The 18,814-nt window shown below is 44.2% G+C and overlaps 1 protein-coding gene across 2 annotated transcripts in view; it reads left to right on the forward strand.

Annotated features, from left to right (window-relative positions):
- LOC120820902 (uncharacterized) overlaps positions 1–18,398 on the forward strand; it is a 49,710-nt gene extending 31,312 nt beyond the window's left edge. Inside the window, exons 3-4 of one of the 2 annotated variants that reach the window (XR_013467927.1) lie at positions 13,284–13,341; positions 17,381–17,436. Coding sequence is in view for 1 of the 2 variants with exons in the window: in XM_040179136.2 (XP_040035070.2) it covers positions 13,284–13,341; positions 17,381–17,396 (74 nt within the window). In the remaining variant the exon portion in view is untranslated. Of the gene's footprint in view, positions 1–13,283; positions 13,342–17,380 lie in introns of both variants that reach the window. The other variant, XM_040179136.2, reaches the window with a different exon arrangement.
- Positions 18,399–18,814: the final 416 nt, after the last annotated feature.

Raw genomic sequence — 18,814 nt, forward strand, 5'->3', positions numbered from 1 at the left:
AAGAGGCCTTGTGTCTAATCAGACACAGGCCAGGATGAACGAACACAAACACAGGCATAATGACACTGTCAGGGATGCGGAGAAGGCAGGACTCAAACGCAGACTTTAATAGTCAAAAAGGCAGAAAACAAAAGGCTAAGGGTCAAAAAACGCACACAGGAACCAGGGCAAAAGGCAGGCAGGAACTAGACTCATCCAGGACATCCGACAATGATGCGACAAGTGACAGGAGACACACACGGCTTAAATACACTGGGAAGGTGCAGGTGATTGGACACAGGTGGAAACAATCAGACAATCACAGGGGATGACAGGACAAGGCAGGAAGTGAAGTTACCCAGGGACACAAGAGGCAGAAAACTACAAAATAAGACAGGAAATAAAACCACACCGTGACAGACACACAACGTCAGATGGCTTGTTGGGTCAGCAAAGGTCACTGCCACTGACAACTGTTATGTCTGCCTTTGTTTGATTGTAAATTGTAAATCGAATAAGGTTTGTGTGTACAGAAGTATGAGCGTCCTTGTTTTGGAGAAAGAATGTGGTTTAACTGCAAGTCCCTCAGCCTTTGATTATTCACAACCTTCTCCCAAACTCTGTTCAATGAACTGAAATATTTTCTTTATTTTTAAATCAGTAATCATCATTATTTAGGATTTCAAACAGACTGACACAACCACGTGCAGTATATCAGAAAGTCAGGCGACTGTGACGGCCACTCTAGAAGACGGCATGCCGTTTTTTCCTGAGATTTCCTGATATTTGACTGAATCCATCGTGCCCTCCACACGCTGCAGGTTTCCAGTGCCAGCAAAGCAGCACCAGAGCATCACTGAGCCACCGCCATGCTTCACTGTAGGCAGGGTGTTCTTTTCAGCATATGCTTCATTCTTCTTCCTCCAGACATACCGCTGATCCATAGGCCCGAATAGTTCTAGTTTTGTCTCATTGCTCCACAGAACAGAATTCCAAAACTTTGGTGGCATATTTATATGGTTTTCAGCATATTGGAGCCAGCTTTTCTTGTGCTTTTGGGTCAGTAGTGGTGTGCGTCTTGGAGTCCGGGCATAAAACCCTTCAGTGTTTAGTACGCGCCTTATTGTGCAAACTGAAACCTCAGTGCCTGTTGCCACTGTTGCAAGTCTTGCTGCAGGTGTTTTCCTCTTAATGCCACGTCCAGGTAGCGTAGCCACTGGTCCTTCAACTTTCAACTTGCAAACTATGCTTCCAACTGTATATCTAAGGACATTCAGTGCTTTTGCTTTCTTTTTGTATCCCTTTCCTTGTTTGTGCAAGGCAACGATCTCTTCTCTGAACTTTTTGGACAATTTTTTTGACTTAGGCATATTTCTAACATCTAATCAAACGTCACTCTGAACAAACCCGGAGCCAGACCAGGTGTTTATGTGTTCTATCTCAAGCACACCTGAACTAATTAGTAACCTTGATTAGTTGCACCAGGTGTGCTTGATACAGGGAGTTGAATCATTTCAAAGGTGCTCTACTGAAGTACTGAAGATGCTTGTCACGAAGGGGTTGAATAATTTTGAGACTGCAGTAAGTTCATTAAAAGTAGCATTTTGTGTTGAATTTGGATAAAACCTTTAATATTAGTTTCATCAAACTACTTAAACAATTCTTGTGTAATTTGTTTATTGCAAACAGCTGAGAAATTGTGCATTTTGCCAATAAACCTAATGTGCAATGGGGTATTAAATAATTTTGATTGCAACTGTATACAGTTTGACTAGGGCTGGGCGGTATACCGGTTCGAACGGTATAGGATTTCCGTACGATTCATGAATTTCTCACGTACATGCATGTACAGGGACTATTTTTCTCTAGATTACTGAAATGAGATACACAACACCCTCAAACTATTTTTGTACAGTAAAGTACAGCCTCTCGTACCTTATTGCTTAAAGGTGACATGGCCTTGTCTGTGATTGAGATCAGGATCCGTCCTCATCAAGGAAGGCACACTCAGACAGGCAGAGGCTGAGTCAATGCACTTGCACTTAGTTTATTCTCCAGGATTTCAGACACTTCATAGTGGTATTCCATGTGTCTGCTGAACAATGTTGTGCATGGATGATTAAGATGCATTCAGGATCTTTCTTTTACTAATTGGACAAATTGTGATATTGAGGGCCCAAATCACACAAAACTCAATGACAATGGAATCGATAGCCTGGTTTGAATGTGTCCTTTGGTTGCTGCTATGCAACGTAAGAGTTGGCCATCAAAAACACAAGTTCTTGGTTACGGACATAGACTCCCAGTGTCATAAACTTATGTTCATGTAGGGCTTTACGAATGTCTCATGTTTTGTTTTTTTTGGCCGTGTAGGGTGTAGCGTTGGGGTGCGTCTTTAATCCGAAGGATATGTTGGGTGCCAGACAGGAAAATAACCCATGTTATTCCTTGTCATATTTTTAAATTGGGATTTGGTTAAGTGTATCTTCTGAACAATGCGCAATAATGTACCCGACCAGCTGGATACCCCCGCTGCAAAAATGTAAATTAAATCAAATACTACATCAAAGACAACCCAGAAAGCACATCTACTCAGGTAAAACAGCTGTAATCAAACGTAAAACATTCCAATCAAAACAAATGTACAGCAGTTTAATATAAACACATGTTTAAGCATAAAAATAATCAGGTGCAAAGTCCTTTGGTGACAGTCTCAGGTACGGTGTCCCGATAATGTTACTTTTGTGTTAAAGTAGACTGCGTGGCCGGTGTGTGTTGAGTTGGGTTGGGGGGGAGGCGTGTGGGGTGGTAATTGTGAGTTGGATAATCCGGAGAAGTCGGGAGAGGTTTTTTTGCGGGGATTTATCTGTCCTGATCAACAACGGCAAGCCGTAGTCCAGGGCGGTCCAAAAGGTCTCTCAACCCTTCCTCTGGCAGTGTCGAGCACGTCTTTTTGTGTATTCCTCTCGTAGGACACCAGAGTTTCAGCAACCAGCAATCTCCTATGTTTTGGTTGTCCCTTTTTCCTCTCACCTCTTCAAGATTCAAAGATTTATTGTCGTTTACACCCTGTGTATTGAAGTTCTTGTACTTGCCTTTCCGGAAAACCAACCAATTTTAAAATTAAAATAAATACAATATTTACATTTTATGAAATAAAAAATGAGGTAAGGATAAGGCAGAAAGGAGGTGATGAGGAAAAGTGCAAAACTGAGCAGGTTGTAAAAGAAAAAAAAAAAACTTAATTTATATTGCACACATTTCATTTAATTTAACAGTAAGTGAATCCTAACAAGCTAGAGTAGACCAGTTGTGGATTAGGTTATAGAGTCCTCTCAGCTGTTACTGGCTCTAATAGCAGTGGGGAAAAAAAGTTTCAGTCTGGTGGTCCTGCATTTGACACTTCTGTACCTCCTGCCTTAGGGTAGAAGCTTGAACAGTCCATGTTGGGGGTGGGTGGAGTCTATGAGAATGGAGGCAGTTCTCCTGTGAACCCTGCGGTGGTAGATGCTCTGCAGAGAGGGCAGCGGGGTCTTATCTGCTGTCCTCACCACTCTGCAGGCGTCTGCGGTCCATGGTGGATGTGCTGCCGTACCACACGGTGATGCAGCTGGTCAATATGCTCTCCATGATGCAGCTGTAGAAGTTGCTGAGGAGCTTAGGAGATATCCCAAACTTCCTCAGCCTCCTCAGGAAGTACAGCCGCTGTTGAGCCTTCTTGACCAGCTGCGTTGTGTGGAGTGTCCAGGTGAGGTCCTCACTGAAGTGGACCCCGAGGTATTTGAAGCTGCTCACCCTCTTAACTTCAAGCTCCTGGATGAAAAGTGGTTGATGAGGTTTCCTCTCCTTCCTCATGTCCACTATCAGCTCCTTGGTCTTGTCAGTGTTGAGGGTGAGGTTGTTATCCTCGCACCATGACACCAAGCTGGCCACCTCCCTCCTGTATGCCGCTTCGTTCCCCCAGTGATGCGTCCCATCACTGCGGCGTCATCAGAAAACTTCAGGACGATGTTATCCTCGTGGGAGGCGACAGTCGTGGGTGAACAGGGTGTAGAGGACGGGGCTGAGGACACAACCCTGTGGGGGGCCGATGTTGGTGAAGATGCTGGCTGAAGTCCTGTTTCCAATCCTGACAGACTGAGGCCTGCCAGTCAGAAAGTCAAACAGCCAGTCACAGAGGGTGGGGTGCAGAACGAGTGTGGAGAGTTTATGGAGGAGTTTGTGGGGGACGACTCATTATGATTGGAGTGAGTGCTACTGGCCTGTAGTCATTCAGGCAGGTGGGTGGGCTCTTTTTGGGGAGGGGAATGATGGTTGTGGTCTTGAAGCGGGTGTGGACGGTGCTCATGCTGAGGGAGAGGTTGAAGATGGAGGTGAGAACATCAGTCAGCTCATTTGCACATGCTCTCAGGGCACGCCCAGGGATGTTGTCTGGCTCTGCTGCCTTTCGGGGGTTGATCTTCGTGAGAGCTCTGCGTACCTGGCCTGATGAGACTGTTGGGGGAGGGGAATTTGGGTGATCCCGGTGTGTGTGTGTGTCTCTCTCTGTGCTGGAGCTGGAGGTCTCGAACTGGGTGTAGAAGGCATTGAGGTCATCCAGTAGGCTGTCTGTGGCGCTGATGGTCCAGGTACAGGTGGTCCTGTAGTCGGTGATGTGCTGTAGGCCTTGCCACATCTGCCTGGAGTCAGCAGTGGAGTAGAAGCCATCCAGCTTCTCTCTGTACTGCCTCTTTGCCGCTGTGATGGATTTTCGGTCAGTCGGTACTTAGCAGCTTTGTACTCCGTCTCAATGCCTGATCTGACGTACATGACTGTTAATCCAGGGCTTCTGGTTGGGGAACTTCCTGACCTGTATGGTGGGCACAATGTTGTCTAGATAGTGTAGATGTACCCAGTCACATACTCTGCTTAGTCCTGTACGTTAACAGAAAAGTCCTCCCTTGTGGCTGCAGGTTTGAACATATCCCAGTCTGTTTGAGCAAAACAGTTCTTCAGGATTCCCTCAGTCTCTGTGGTCCAAAGCTTAACGGACTTTATGACAGGGTTGGATTGTTTCAGTTTTTGTTTGTAAGCTGGATACAGGAACAGTGAGATGTGGTCAGAGTGTCCGAAGTGTGGGCGGGGAGCTGCCCTGTATGTTGTTGTAGGTGGTAGGCAGGCAGGTAACAACAAACAAAAGGAGGGTGGATGAGGGTGCTGTGAAAAAGACAAACCAAGTTAAATATATATAAATTATAAATCATGTTAGCATGACCACAATATACATGGGGTGACTATTCAATGTGCATTCAAATGGTTACTGTTAAGCAAACTTTTTATATAATATATATATATGAGAATGTTTCATATAGCCTTAACTTATCTGTAGACTATATTTATAAACTAATTTTGTAAAAGTTTCTCTTATTGTCACTCATTAGTAAAACAAATCAAACGGTTTTCCATTTCAAACAAGAATAGTTAAAACTTATTTACTCAGCAGGCTACTTTCCCAATACATTTAAAAAAGGAACAAAAAAAAAAAGCATTTTATAAGTTCATTATTTTATTATTGTAGGCTACTTACCCATTGTAGAATGAATATAAAATCCATAGAAAAGGGAGATTGGTAATTCAGAAAAGAGTTCTATCCTCTACTCCTCCGGATAGAAAACTGTTCCTGGTTTGGTAGTTCTGTTTATAGAAACTACATATCGTGACATCAGCTGTCAATCATGGCCGCTGCCGTTCCGCAACAAATCCGGACCTGGTGGGTATTGACGGACGACGGAACAGGGAGCTGTCACTCAGCTGAGCCGTTCTGCAGCCGTTACACACTTGGTGGAAATCGGGGGTGAGCATCTGCTCCAGGTCCCGCTCACTGCATTTCACAGGGAGACAATCAGTCCGGATCACTTCCACCTGTGCTTCTTACTCACCTGCTGGCACCATCCCCTGAACCACTCCCCCGCTCTCCCCCCTGCAGCTGAGCTAACCACACCCCGCCACTTTCATTCTCTTGTTGTCTTCTAGTTCGTACACGTTCAGCCAGCTCGTCTTCATCTTCTGAGAAGAAGGCGGCCAGGAAGACAGTTTCAAACTCACTCCCAGTTGTTATCTTTGATCTGGGGGACTGTGGGTGAGTGGGGAGCACGGTTGTCCTCCAATCAGAGGGTTGTCGGTTCGATCCCAGGCCCGGCTAACCTGCACGTTGACGTGTCCTTAGGCAAGACACTTAATCCAACGCTGCGACTACAGTGTGTGAATGGGTGAATGATGTCATGTAGTGTTAAAGCGCTTTGAGTGGTTGGAAGACTAGGAAAAGGCTTACAAGTACAGTCCATTAACCATCTGGTGATTTCCCACCAGTCGTGAGCAGTATCATGGAGTACTGTTCTGAAAGTGGCAAGAATATCACGTCAGCGTCAGAAGGGATCAAGGCAAGTAAATCATGCCATTTGGCTAAGTAGTTGAGAGGGATCATCGTTGGGCATTCCATAGGTTGGAAAGGTTATACGTATATGATCTCTCTTTATGAGCGCTGAGGTGATGTTTTCCGTAGTGGACAGCTTATCTACTAGACAAGTGGTAGGGCTTGAGGGGTTTGGCTTATCTTTTCCCACAATAAACTGCAGTTTTTCTTACAGACAAGAGGTTTTCTGTTCAAGACTTTAACTGTTGTTTGTTCTTCAATGTCGTCCTTTCAAATGATTGATGTCAATTTAGTTAGCAAGCTAAAAGGAACAGATATCTCTCTCAGTCAGTGGTGAACCGACCTAAACACAATGAAGAAGGCCTTTACATTCCCCAAGATGCCAGAAACACCACTCCAAATCAATAATAATGTTGCTTCTTGTCTGCTGGATGTGTAAATTGGCAATTGATCCTGAACAGTTGATGAGCCATTTCAACCATATCATCCATACGTCAATATTTTGGTTGCAGTTTGGGCAACGGCGCCAAAGTGGCCATAACAAGGACAATGAATGCTGCGTCACACCAGACACATTTGTGCTGCAAAATCAATTTCAGTGGAATCAGATTATTTTATTGAGGGAAAAGAGATGAGTGGAAAATGTCAGCATCTAATTCAACTTCCATTGACAATTAGCAAACAGTTTTGACGTGGCTGACCTTGGATGAAACAAATGGACAGTATTCTAACGGAGGAATCTTGTACAACTGTAGCCTTAGATCTCCTTGGGTTAAGATGAATCCACAAAACCAGTATGGTTTGGAAGAGTTGAAATCAACACAGCCTGACTCCCTAGGCCGTACACATTAAACCAGGTACTGAGCCAATGCAGCTATATACATTTGGCCGTTTTTTAAAATAGCATAGCAAAGGGATGTTTGAGATAATTCAACCCGCTTGGATTACACCTCGTCTCTCTTGGTGTTGGCGTAAAGTTGCTGTATACGGCCCTGGTAGGAGCACCAACAGTCTATTTCATTACAAATGGACCATAGTTTATCAGATGAACATCATGCTGTATTGAGGAAGACTTGGAACTAGAGACTGAAACCATGCACTCATGTTTACAATGCTTACTGAGGGAATTACAGAGAAGTACAGTCATCAACTTCTATACAACCAAACTTGTGGTCAGTAGAGATGGACATGTTTAAGGACACGTCTGCATTGGCTTCACTAGGAAATAGGAGGTTGCCACCTGGTTGGGCTCACAGATATCACTCTTCTGGATTGATTCACTTTTGTATTTTGCATATAATGTTTGCCATGTCCCATGGCTCAAACTGATTTCCAAGCAGCCATGCTTTCTTTGACAGCCCCACATTTCATGATAGATGCATGATGATATCCAATAAAAATGCTTTCCTGTATATGACACATACACAGTGTGGGGCCTCTCTCTAATGAGATAGTGGGTCCGGAAGGTGTCGGAGGCTTGGAATATTTGGCAGGAAAGTCGTTCAGTATTGACTAAAGAGGCCTTGTGTCTAATCAGACACAGGCCAGGATGAACGAACACAAACACAGGCATAATGACACTGTCAGGGATGCGGAGAAGGCAGGACTCAAACGCAGACTTTAATAGTCAAAAAGGCAGAAAACAAAAGGCTAAGGGTCAAAAAACGCACACAGGAACCAGGGCAAAAGGCAGGCAGGAACTAGACTCATCCAGGACATCCGACAATGATGCGACAAGTGACAGGAGACACACACGGCTTAAATACACTGGGAAGGTGCAGGTGATTGGACACAGGTGGAAACAATCAGACAATCACAGGGGATGACAGGACAAGGCAGGAAGTGAAGTTACCCAGGGACACAAGAGGCAGAAAACTACAAAATAAGACAGGAAATAAAACCACACCGTGACAGACACACAACGTCAGATGGCTTGTTGGGTCAGCAAAGGTCTAAGTTGGGAAAACACAGGCTGTGTGTGTGTGTCTGCGTGCAAAGTGTCCATGAGCTTGTGTCATGCAACGCTGTGTGTGTATGTGATCAGAGGTCCTGCTTTGAGGACAGGCCTGCTAACTAGGCCAACAGCTGCTCCTCTGGGTGTTCATCCCCAGTCAGCTTTGAAGTCCTTCTTTTACCCGCTATTATTTCAACACAAGAACATTCTGCATATTCACTGAGGTTATATTGTCGTAGACTGACCACACACACAGACTGTTATTTAAAGCCCTTCTTTGTTGGAAACATGGAAATAAAGCGTCCAGGTGTCAGCTCTGAGGCTGCTTTATGTATTCAAATAGATGCAGGATCTTCTGTGTGGCTTCGTTTGCACGGCGTGGGCGGTTATGATTGCACACCATGAGAATTAGACTTTGTTTAATATTCAGAAAAGCCTCCGCTCTGTCCCTCAACCACACGATGTGTGTGTGTGTGCCCTTTGATAGTGGAAAGCGGGGCCGGTCCCCTCTTTCAAAGAGATACTCAGATTCTTTTATCTATATTCCTTCTTTCCCCGACAAAGATTTATCTTTTTATATCCGAACAAAATGCTGGAAAACAAACACACAAGCCATCTCTCGCTTTGGCCCTCCGACACACAATCTTACTCCATCCTTGCCTTTCTTCCTCCTGTCCATCACCTCTCTGACACACACACAGCGAGGTGCATTGAAGTGGAGCAGAGCATGCGGCTGTAAATCATCCCAGAGGCATGTGTGCATGTGTCAGACAGCCCAGACCACTGAGACACAACCAGAGGGGTGAGAGGCTTCATATCAGCACAAGAGCTGTGCTAATGTATGAAACAGTGAGAGAGAGGAATACAGGTTGAACCAAAATAACTTCAGTGTGTAATTAGAATATCCAACACACACACAGGAGTGTTTGAGGGTTGATGAATGGCCGCAGTCAGCGGCTGCTTCTCTTCCTCTCCACAGCTGGTCTGCCACATGCTCACTTTGTGCGGTTGTACAACGTGTAGTTTTGTAACCGATGGAAACCGGTTACCGCGCTGCAGCGCTGTGTGTTTGTGCACATGCTGGGTTTGGTGAGGTTGCCTGAGAGCCAATAGAACGGAAAGTTTTAGGTTTCAGAACAGCTGTTTAGAGTTGGTTCAATCAACTCGAGTAGGTTGAGCGCGTGCACCACCACAGTATGAAGGCAGCATGAATGGAGCCATGATACTACGATTTACCATGACAACCACCACAAACCGTATATTCACCCCTATTGAGCTGCAAATATTAATGCAAGTATGAACCTGTAATTAGAAAGAAAAGCAACACGGCTACTGCAGCAAAAGACAGAGAAACGGTATAAGTTAATATTTAATGTACACACTAATCATAATCCATACGTTTTACTAATTCTCAGTGAGAAAATTACATTTTTTACACTGTTTGTTAGAAAATTGTTTTTACAGTACACACAGGCTTGAAATACACACCAATGTTCATATTTAAATCACAAGAACATTATCGCTGGTAAAAACTGGTGCAATGGTATTTTCTATTCAGGTGCGTCCTGTGGAACTCCTCTTTAATGGCTTCACTGGTTTGTGTCCAGGGAACAAAGACGTTTCTCACGGCTCTGCATACAGCAGCTTTACTAATAATCTAATGTTGTAGGAAAATGCCGTTTGCAAAAAAAGTAATTCTGCACAAAGAATCTGCTTGTATGTGAGAGCACGTCCACGATGGGGGACGTTACTTACATGAGGACGGGTGAGGTCATGGACATATTTGATGGACTGTGAAGAAAAACGATACCGTTCATTACATGTCATTTAGCTGACGCCTTTATCCAAAGCGACTTACATTTCATTTTCAACCAGGATCGTCCAGAAAAGGACGCAACATGTTCCAGAAAAAACTTTAGTCTTTAACGTAACATCTTATTTTGTTCATATGTGTAAACTGCGCTACAATCCGCCTGATACTAAGTGAATGAATGAATGAGGAAATGAAAGCGCGCTGTGTGATTGGCTGCGCTGCTGGCAGAGGGAGGAGCCTGTGGAAGGAGAAAGAAAACCAGGTGATGTTCACAGGCTCAGTTACCATGGTGACTGAGCCTGAGCTTTAGTTACCATGGTGACTGAGCCTGAGCTTTAGTTACCATGGTGACTGAGCCTGAGCTTTAGTTACCATGGTGACTGAGCCTGAGCTTTAGTTACCTCCCTTTGTGAAACAAGAGTTTCCCTCATCTCAGGGTGAACAAACTGAGTTTCCACTAAAGCCGCCTCTTGAAATGGAGCCCAGAAGTGGTTTACAGTAAAGAACCAGGGGAGCCGGGAATGTTGGTAGTCAGGCTGGAGGTGCGGTCAGCAGAATGAGAGCAGGTTGTGGAACCCAGACAGGCAAGCAAATATCTTAAAAGTTGTGGAGAGAGCAATTGCTGAGCGTCATGCTTTTTAGCCGTAGCATAAGTTCCACGTCTGAGGACTGACGCTCTGGCAAACTCTGGACTGCGGGGCTGGAGTACGACCCGTCCTCATCATGCTTTCCGGTGGTCATCGCTTGACCAGATGCTTGACCACAGAGCAATTAAATGTCTCACAGTGCAGCCTGATCTCCAAAACCTGTTCGTAAAAATGTATACGAAAATCTTGAACATACAAATTTCGTAGCGATACATACGAAAAGGCGTCCCCTGTTCAAAGTGAACGGGGACCTGCACCCCGTAAACACACTTTGTGAAGTCTAACGATGTAAAATAAACGTGTTATGATTGCATTTTTAACGAGAAATCAATGTTAACTTGTAAGAATAGAATACTAACCCTAACCCCCTCCAAAGAGGGGGAGAGGCGGAGAGACGTTCACTCAAGAATCCGACATGGTCCGCCATGTTGTTCACTCAAGGGGCGTGGTTAACCCCCGCAGTTCGTATGTATCACTACAAAATTTGTATGTTCAAGATTTTCGTATACATTTTTACGAACAGGTTTTGGAGATCACGTTGCACAGTAAGGAACGTTGCGATCAGCTGATTTTGCACAATTCTCCAGTGTGTGTGTGTGTGTGTGTGCTGTGCACAGAACTGCAGCAAGTTGCCGGAGTTTTGGTACAACGCCGTTGTACATATCGACGTTGGCAGCAGCCCCGTCTGCTTAAGGTCTGTTGCTTTTTGGACTCTGACAGTAGTTGACAAGCAACATGTGTAAGATTTGATAATATGATCGGTCAAGTACGCAAAGGCGCGAAGTAACACAAGTGGCATTACGCATTGTTGATTTTCGTCGCGCATGCGTACCAGTTATGTGCACCCCTGTATGTATATAATATATATATGTGTGTGTTAAGAATTACTGCCAGCCATCCTATCTAATCTATTTGAAACAACTGACTGCACATTTTGCAGAAACAATGCATTATTTTGTTCATAAAAGACATCTTTAAAAAACATGAATCTTTTGCAAATTTATTGCATATGAACAAAAACCACACTGTAAATTGGGTACTAATATTCTTGTAATGTATTTTATATTTACCCTTGTCCCGGGTATGTCACTATAAAGATAAATACCCCTGTTGAGAAGCAGTACTAACATCTTCATCTCCTTTGACAGCGAGCGAACATATTTACGTGAAGTGTAAGAACACATAACCTCAGATAACGAGACATGTTTCTTCCGGGACGACATCTTTGTCTCCAGAGTGAAACTGAGCAAATTCACAGCAGTTTAGTTCACAGCTTCTTTTTCAATGTGTGCGGTAGACAAGTGACAATATTCGCCGTCTTCCTCACTTCAACTGGCAGTGTCTGTGAAATAGAAAGGGAGGACAACACGCATCCATTTGTCCTTCAACATAGTAGACGTAGGATTTTCTCTTTGACGGTTCATTTTCAGAATCGTTGTCCATGATTATCTCTTTCGGAATGCATGAGCATTTCAAAAAAGACATTTTGCAGCAGAAAAGAAAAGATTCCGACATTGCTGCCATATCTATGGAAACTATCAGAAAATAGAAAGACAGGAGAGGATGACGGGTAGCAGGAAATGCTGCCGGCGGCTTGCCATCCATGATGGAAACGAAGGATGGACCCGAATAAATCCAGGTTGCCTTAAATTCAACCTACCTTCAACTTTCAGCCAATCAAAAGGTCAGCGAGGAAAAATAAATCTGCACTTTTTTTTCTAGCTAACTATAACTACAGTGCGATGTGCGCTCTCCTTGAAAGCCTAAACAACTTCTGAATACCTTAGATTCTTAAATAAATGTTAAAGTGATGGCAGCCTATCGGAGGACCTGAGACAAACCCACTTGAGCAAATGGTTTGAGCAGGTGTCTGAGCAGACACCTGGCCGAATGGCCACTTCCCTGACCTGGTATCCAACCCGAAAACCTACCTGCTGGGTGGCGACAGTCATTCCACAGTCACACTATCCATAATTATATGATTTCTAAAAGAGGAACGGCTCATGGGCTTATATAACACTGGGCTGCATCTGGCACACACCTGAAATGCGCTAGACCAGGGGTGCCCACACTTTTACTTCTCACAAGTTACGTTTCAACTGACCAATCCACCCAGAAGAAACGACTAGCTACAGCCTAGAGCCGTCCAGTGTGCACTCTCTCTCTTCTGCTTTGGGAAGATCTAGGCTGATCCAAACAGTGTTCTATATTGTTGCATAGCGGCAGAATAAGTAGCCTTTCATTAAAGACATTAATGAACACACCTCAATCCCTCTGCCCTCATGATTTATTAAGAGGCATGCTTCTCCCCAGGAGAGCAACACTAGTAAACCTGGGAATTTGGTCAGAGACGAGCATATCGACGAACTGACAGGCATAAATGATGAAAAGGTCTCACTAAACCACTCACACACATGTTACAGAATAAGTGCTGAAATTGATCTAATCATTAATCATTTGTTTTTTAATCTCTTGCAGCTCTGATATCGGCTGGTTGCTGCACCAACTCCTGTAGTAGCGTAAAGCTTTGGGAAAGGTGAGTCGCATTCACGCACTATTGGCTCCTATTTTTGGCTCCACCTGCCTGTGAGATATATTCATAGCTGCTGAACGAGTTGCTTACTTTGGCTGTCATGTGTTTGATGCCGAACAGGCGTAAGGATAGAAAGTTTATTGGGCCGGTAGTAGTAAGAAAAACCGGAAACCTGACAGCATCAGGGCATTCTTATTGTTCACTCGTTTTATAGGTGGGTTTTTTTTTCCCCCCTTTCTTCAACCTCCCCCTCCCCGGGGTCTGTCGCTCAACTGCCATGCCCCTGTGTAGCGCCATGACATCTACAAACGGGGGCTGTCGTTTTGTCTCATGGAATGTTAAGAGAATCAATGGAACTGTCAAAAGAGGCCGGGTACACATTCAACATCTTAAAGGGGACATTATTTTTCTTCAAGAACCTCATTTTAAGTCCTCTGATGTCTCGCGCATCAAAAGTCCGTGGATGGATGTCATATTTTATTCAAAAATTTCAAGAGGGGCAGCTATTATTATTAGTAAAGATGTAGCATTTGAACTTTCAAAAGTAGTCAAAGACCCAAATGGCAGCTTTGTAGCAGCCTCAGGCAGATTATTCAATACCCGTGTCATATTAGCAAGTATTTATGCCCCTGTCTGGGACGATGTTAGATTCATCACCCATCTCTCCCCGACGTAGACAGCCATCATCTTCTTGACAGATCCTCCTCCAGACTACACACCCTCTCAAATTCTGCAACAGCACTAAAGACATGCACAGGACAACTTGGCCTCAGTGACCCATGGCAACATGCTAACCCATCTGCATCTCCCACCTTCGAGAATTGACTTTTTCCTCATTGACAATAGACTTTTACACTGGACCAATTCCAGTACTTACCAGAGTCCAGTGATCGCAGATCATGCCCCTACTTCAATTGACATGTGTTTCCTTAATCACAGCTTTTTGCCGAGACAGTGGAGGCTGTCTCCCACAATGCTATCTGACTAGCAATTTAAAAGACTTTTCTCAAAAGGAATTTCCATTTTTACGGATCAATGACACCCCCAACAATGCTAGAAGAGTTCTTTGGGAGGTATGTAAGGCATACCTATGGGATCAATCTCTTAAACAATCGGCCAAGTTGGTAGAGCTATCAGACCAACTTAAGGAGGTTGATACAGAATATGCTAGCACTCTGCACCTCTGCACTTTACAATCAACACATCAAGCTCGAGGCAGAGTATGACCTCCTGTCAACAGCTAAGATGGATAAGGAATTGCTACACTCAAAACAACGTTATTTTGAAATGGGGAATAAGGCGGGCAAACTGCTGGCTCACCAGACCAGGGCTATGGCGCTTTCGAGGGCGATCCCTATAGGATCAGATCGTCCTCTGGAAATGTGGTGACTGACCCTAAGCTTGTGAATGATCTCTACTCATCAGACTGCCCACCTGAGGTGTGGAGGGGGCACAACCCTTTGGACTTAATCCCATTCCCTAAAATCAGTGAAGACGTACCTGACAATCTTGGAGTTCCGATCTCGACGATGAAAGTGCAGGAGGCTATTAAACTACTACAAAATGGCAAGTCACCAGGCCCAGATGGGTTCATAGTAGAATTTTACGAAACCCACTCCGAACTAGTCTCTCCTCTGCTCACACAAGTATATAATGAATCATTTACAAAAGGAAGGTTAGCCCCAATGCTATCTGAAGCCACCATTTGTCTCCTATTAAAGAAGGACAAGGACCCCCCTAATATGTAACAATTACAGGACAATATCCCTTTTGAACGTTGACCAGAACATTTTAGCCAAGGTTTTATCTATACGTCTTCAGAAAGTTCTACCATCTCTGATCTCTGACACTCGGTCTTAAGAAACCACTTATTCTCACCATCAGTGTCCTTTACGCCTGGCGCGAGAAAGGCTTGTGTAAAATCAGGGACTTTTATGACAATGGAGACTATATGAGTGGCAACTCTGTGGCAGGCAGCGGCAACCGCCAGTAAATCAGTCGCAAGTCCAATTTGATTTTGCCGGACTGTCATCTAGGTTTGACTTGCCTAAATCTTCCATTTTCCACAGATTAAACACTTCAAACAGAATACCCTCACATCCCTAAGCATCCCCCTGAATCGATGATTGACTCCTTGCTTGATCTAGGTCCCTTGCAAAAGCGCACATCTGAATTATCTATGGTTTCATTAACTCCCTGAACCCGGATGAGACCGCTCATTTGAGATAGACCTAGGAAAGAGAAATTGGTAATCCAATATCTGACAACCGTTGGGCTCACACTCGGTCACTATGCCACTCCTTTTCTATTTGTGCGACACATGAGCTACTACACTATACAACCCCTGTCTGGCCAAAATGTACTGGAATACGAATGACTGCTGCAACAGTGGCAAACTGTCACCAGCCAACCATACCCATATGTTCTGGTTCATGCCCAAAATTAAAGAAGTTCTAGGGTCAAATTTTAACAGTTGGTTGTTTGAGAACCTAAATAATGTAAAACTGGAAAAGATCGGATTTTCACTAAAGGCTGGCGCGTCGACGCACTGGTTTCACTTCCTGGTTGTAAAGTCGTGCGTGTGTTGCAGAGCGATTCACCTCCAGAACAACAGGTGGAGTCACGTGTTTGGTTGAAGACGACCTGGAGAGTCACGTCTTTGTGTGTGGAAGTCGTTGGTTGCTTTATTTATTGATCATAGACTTTATTGCCCCGTGCATCCACACTGCTGCTTTTCATCACAGACACATTTGTCCCGTATTTTCTTCCACGACTTTGTTCCCCTCGTTTGTGGAGATCTTCCTCCATGAATCAGAGGCCATCCAGCGTCCTTATAGTCCGCCAATGACGGCTTGTAGAAGTGCTCATATTTATGCATTTCTTCAGACAAAAGTTCTTAAATCTGATCCGTTCTCTCGTAAACATTCTTTGTTTTAATAACGGCCGTATTGTGCTGTGAAAACGGAAATGTGACACTTTTGCGCTGCGGGAGGCTTGCGTCTCTTTCGACGCAAGCCTAGAAGAATTGGTCAATGCACGCGGGGAGGTGTGAAAAGACACGCAAGGCACATGCAAGGGCCTCTTGCGTCTGCGTCGCTCTGTAAGAAGCAGAAGCATTTAAAACAAAATTTGATGCCTCCTATATACACATACATCCCCCCTTTTTTGGGGGGGATGTATGTGTACATGTGTATATATATTTAAATTTAATTTATAGTGTACCGTTTGCCGTTTCTTTCAAGTCATATCTCCTGAGAGCGATGTGTGTGTTTGTTAGGGTAATATGTGATTAACAACTGAGCGTAATATCCTGTTAATCTTCACCCTATTGAGGTAGCCACGTTCTCCTTTTCTGTATGGAATATGTTGTAAAAATCAGTAAAAAAGATTTATATAAAATTCAAGGCATTCTTAACTGGCATGGCAACCATTCCATATGATTTGCTGTTAGTGGGACCAGCATTTGTATTTCAACAGGAAAGTGAGCCCAAACACACCTCAAGGCTCAGTAGTGGAGTGCTGCGTCACGTGACCTGACCTCCAAAACACTTTGATTTGATTTGATTTTAAAATCAGATTCTAGTTTCTTTTTTTTTCATTTACCACATACTTAAATATGGGCTCCTTCTTAGTTTGGATGTCCTCAGTATTAATCTACAATATAGACATCAAAGGGCAACTCAATATCACCCGAGGAGGACGTTTTATTCTACAATTGGACGTAAACAAGTGCCCTCAAACTCATGTTCTCAATCAGCTCATTCAGTAGCTACGGCTCTGAATCCTGGAGCCATTTCTAGTGAAGGTCATTTTGCTTGTTTGTGTGACTCTCAGGGGGCACCGGCTGCAGGGTAAGTGATTGCGGCAGGTTAATATTCAATGATGACGTTATTTATGGGTGAATAAATCAACCTCCCATCTTTACCTGAAGACTTGTCTTGTTGTTCTGCTGAGATCAGCGTTGATTCATGGGAACATTTATATACAAAAACACATGTATATGCATCCCCACACAGTAATTGTTTCCCTTCTTGTCTTCCAGCTTTGATGCCTCCTAACCCCAACATGCCTAGTGACCAGATGCTGCCCTCCCCCACCCCTCAGAGATTGAAGAAGAGGCAAGCTGGATAGAAGAGGGAGGCATGAACAGGGTGGAGAATGAAATAGAAATTCAAGAAACCAAGCAGAAAAGGAAGCGAGGATTAGTAAAACAAGGCAACACTTGAACAATCCCTGCTTGCCAAGACTGCAAATGCTGCTGCTTTTCCAGAAAAGACAGAGGGCTTTTTCCCTGTGTTGCCAAATATGAAAAGACAAACATTTTATGAATTAGCAAAGATTTTTTGCCTGGCAAAAACACTAGTTCTACCTCTTTGGAAAGCCAGGGGCCCGTCTGGAGCAGAACCTGTACATGAAGGAGTGATACCGGACGATACAGCCCCCTACTCATCACAGTCACAACACCATTGATTGGTTTGAAACTCAACATGTGATGATGACTGGAACTACTTTTACAAGTCATTGCAGACCATGAAATTTAAGCGCACAAGAGAACTAATTTAAAAGAACAGATTCTATTACAATTCTGGTTGTTTTGTAGCTTCATTTGAAGAGGCATTGTACTCATCATTGCTGAGACTTGAAAGCAACATTATTACGACTGTCCCGACAGGGGGAGAGACACAAGATGTCGGACAATCAGGATTGAAGAACATTTATTGCCAAAATATGTGTCAGACATAAAAGAAATTTGACATGGCGGTAGGTGCATAACATCAGACAATGACAACAAGACGTGAGACAAGAAAATGGCATGTTCAATTCACAATTTAACTCTACGGAATAAAATATAAGGCTGTGGGGTATAGAACAGACAATTTAAAAATGATGGATAAGAAGGAATTTAAATTAAAAATAAGTTAAAAATGAAAGTGATACACTCACAACACAGTGTGTAGAGTATGGTTATGTGAAGTGTGCGAGCGGATGACACGCTGCAGCCTGCCCTTGTCCTTGGCTGTGGCTGCAGTGTACCAGACGGTGATGGAGGAGCAGAGGATGGACTCCATGATGGCCGTGTAGAAGTGGACCATCATCGTCTTTGGCAGGTTGAGTTTCTTCAGCTGCCTCAGGAAGAACAACCTCTGCTGAGCCTTCTTGGTGATGGAGCTGATGTTCAGCTCCCACTTGAGGTCCTGGGTGATGATGGAGCCCAGGAAACGGAAGGAATCCACAATAGTGACGGGGGAGTCACACAGGGTGATGGGGGAGGGTGGGGCTCTGTTCCTCATGAAATCCACAACCATCTCCACTGTCTTCAGAGCGTTGAGCTCCAGGTTGTTCTGGCTGCACCACGACACCAGATGGTCAGACTCCCACCTGTAGGCGGACTCGTCCCCACCAGAGATTAGTCCAATAAGGGTGGTGTCATCCGCAAACTTCAGGAGCTTGACGGACTGGTGACTGGAGGTGCAGC

The sequence above is a fragment of the Gasterosteus aculeatus genome, chromosome 6 (genome assembly GCF_964276395.1).
Source record: "Gasterosteus aculeatus chromosome 6, fGasAcu3.hap1.1, whole genome shotgun sequence".
NCBI lineage: Eukaryota > Metazoa > Chordata > Actinopteri > Perciformes > Gasterosteidae > Gasterosteus > Gasterosteus aculeatus.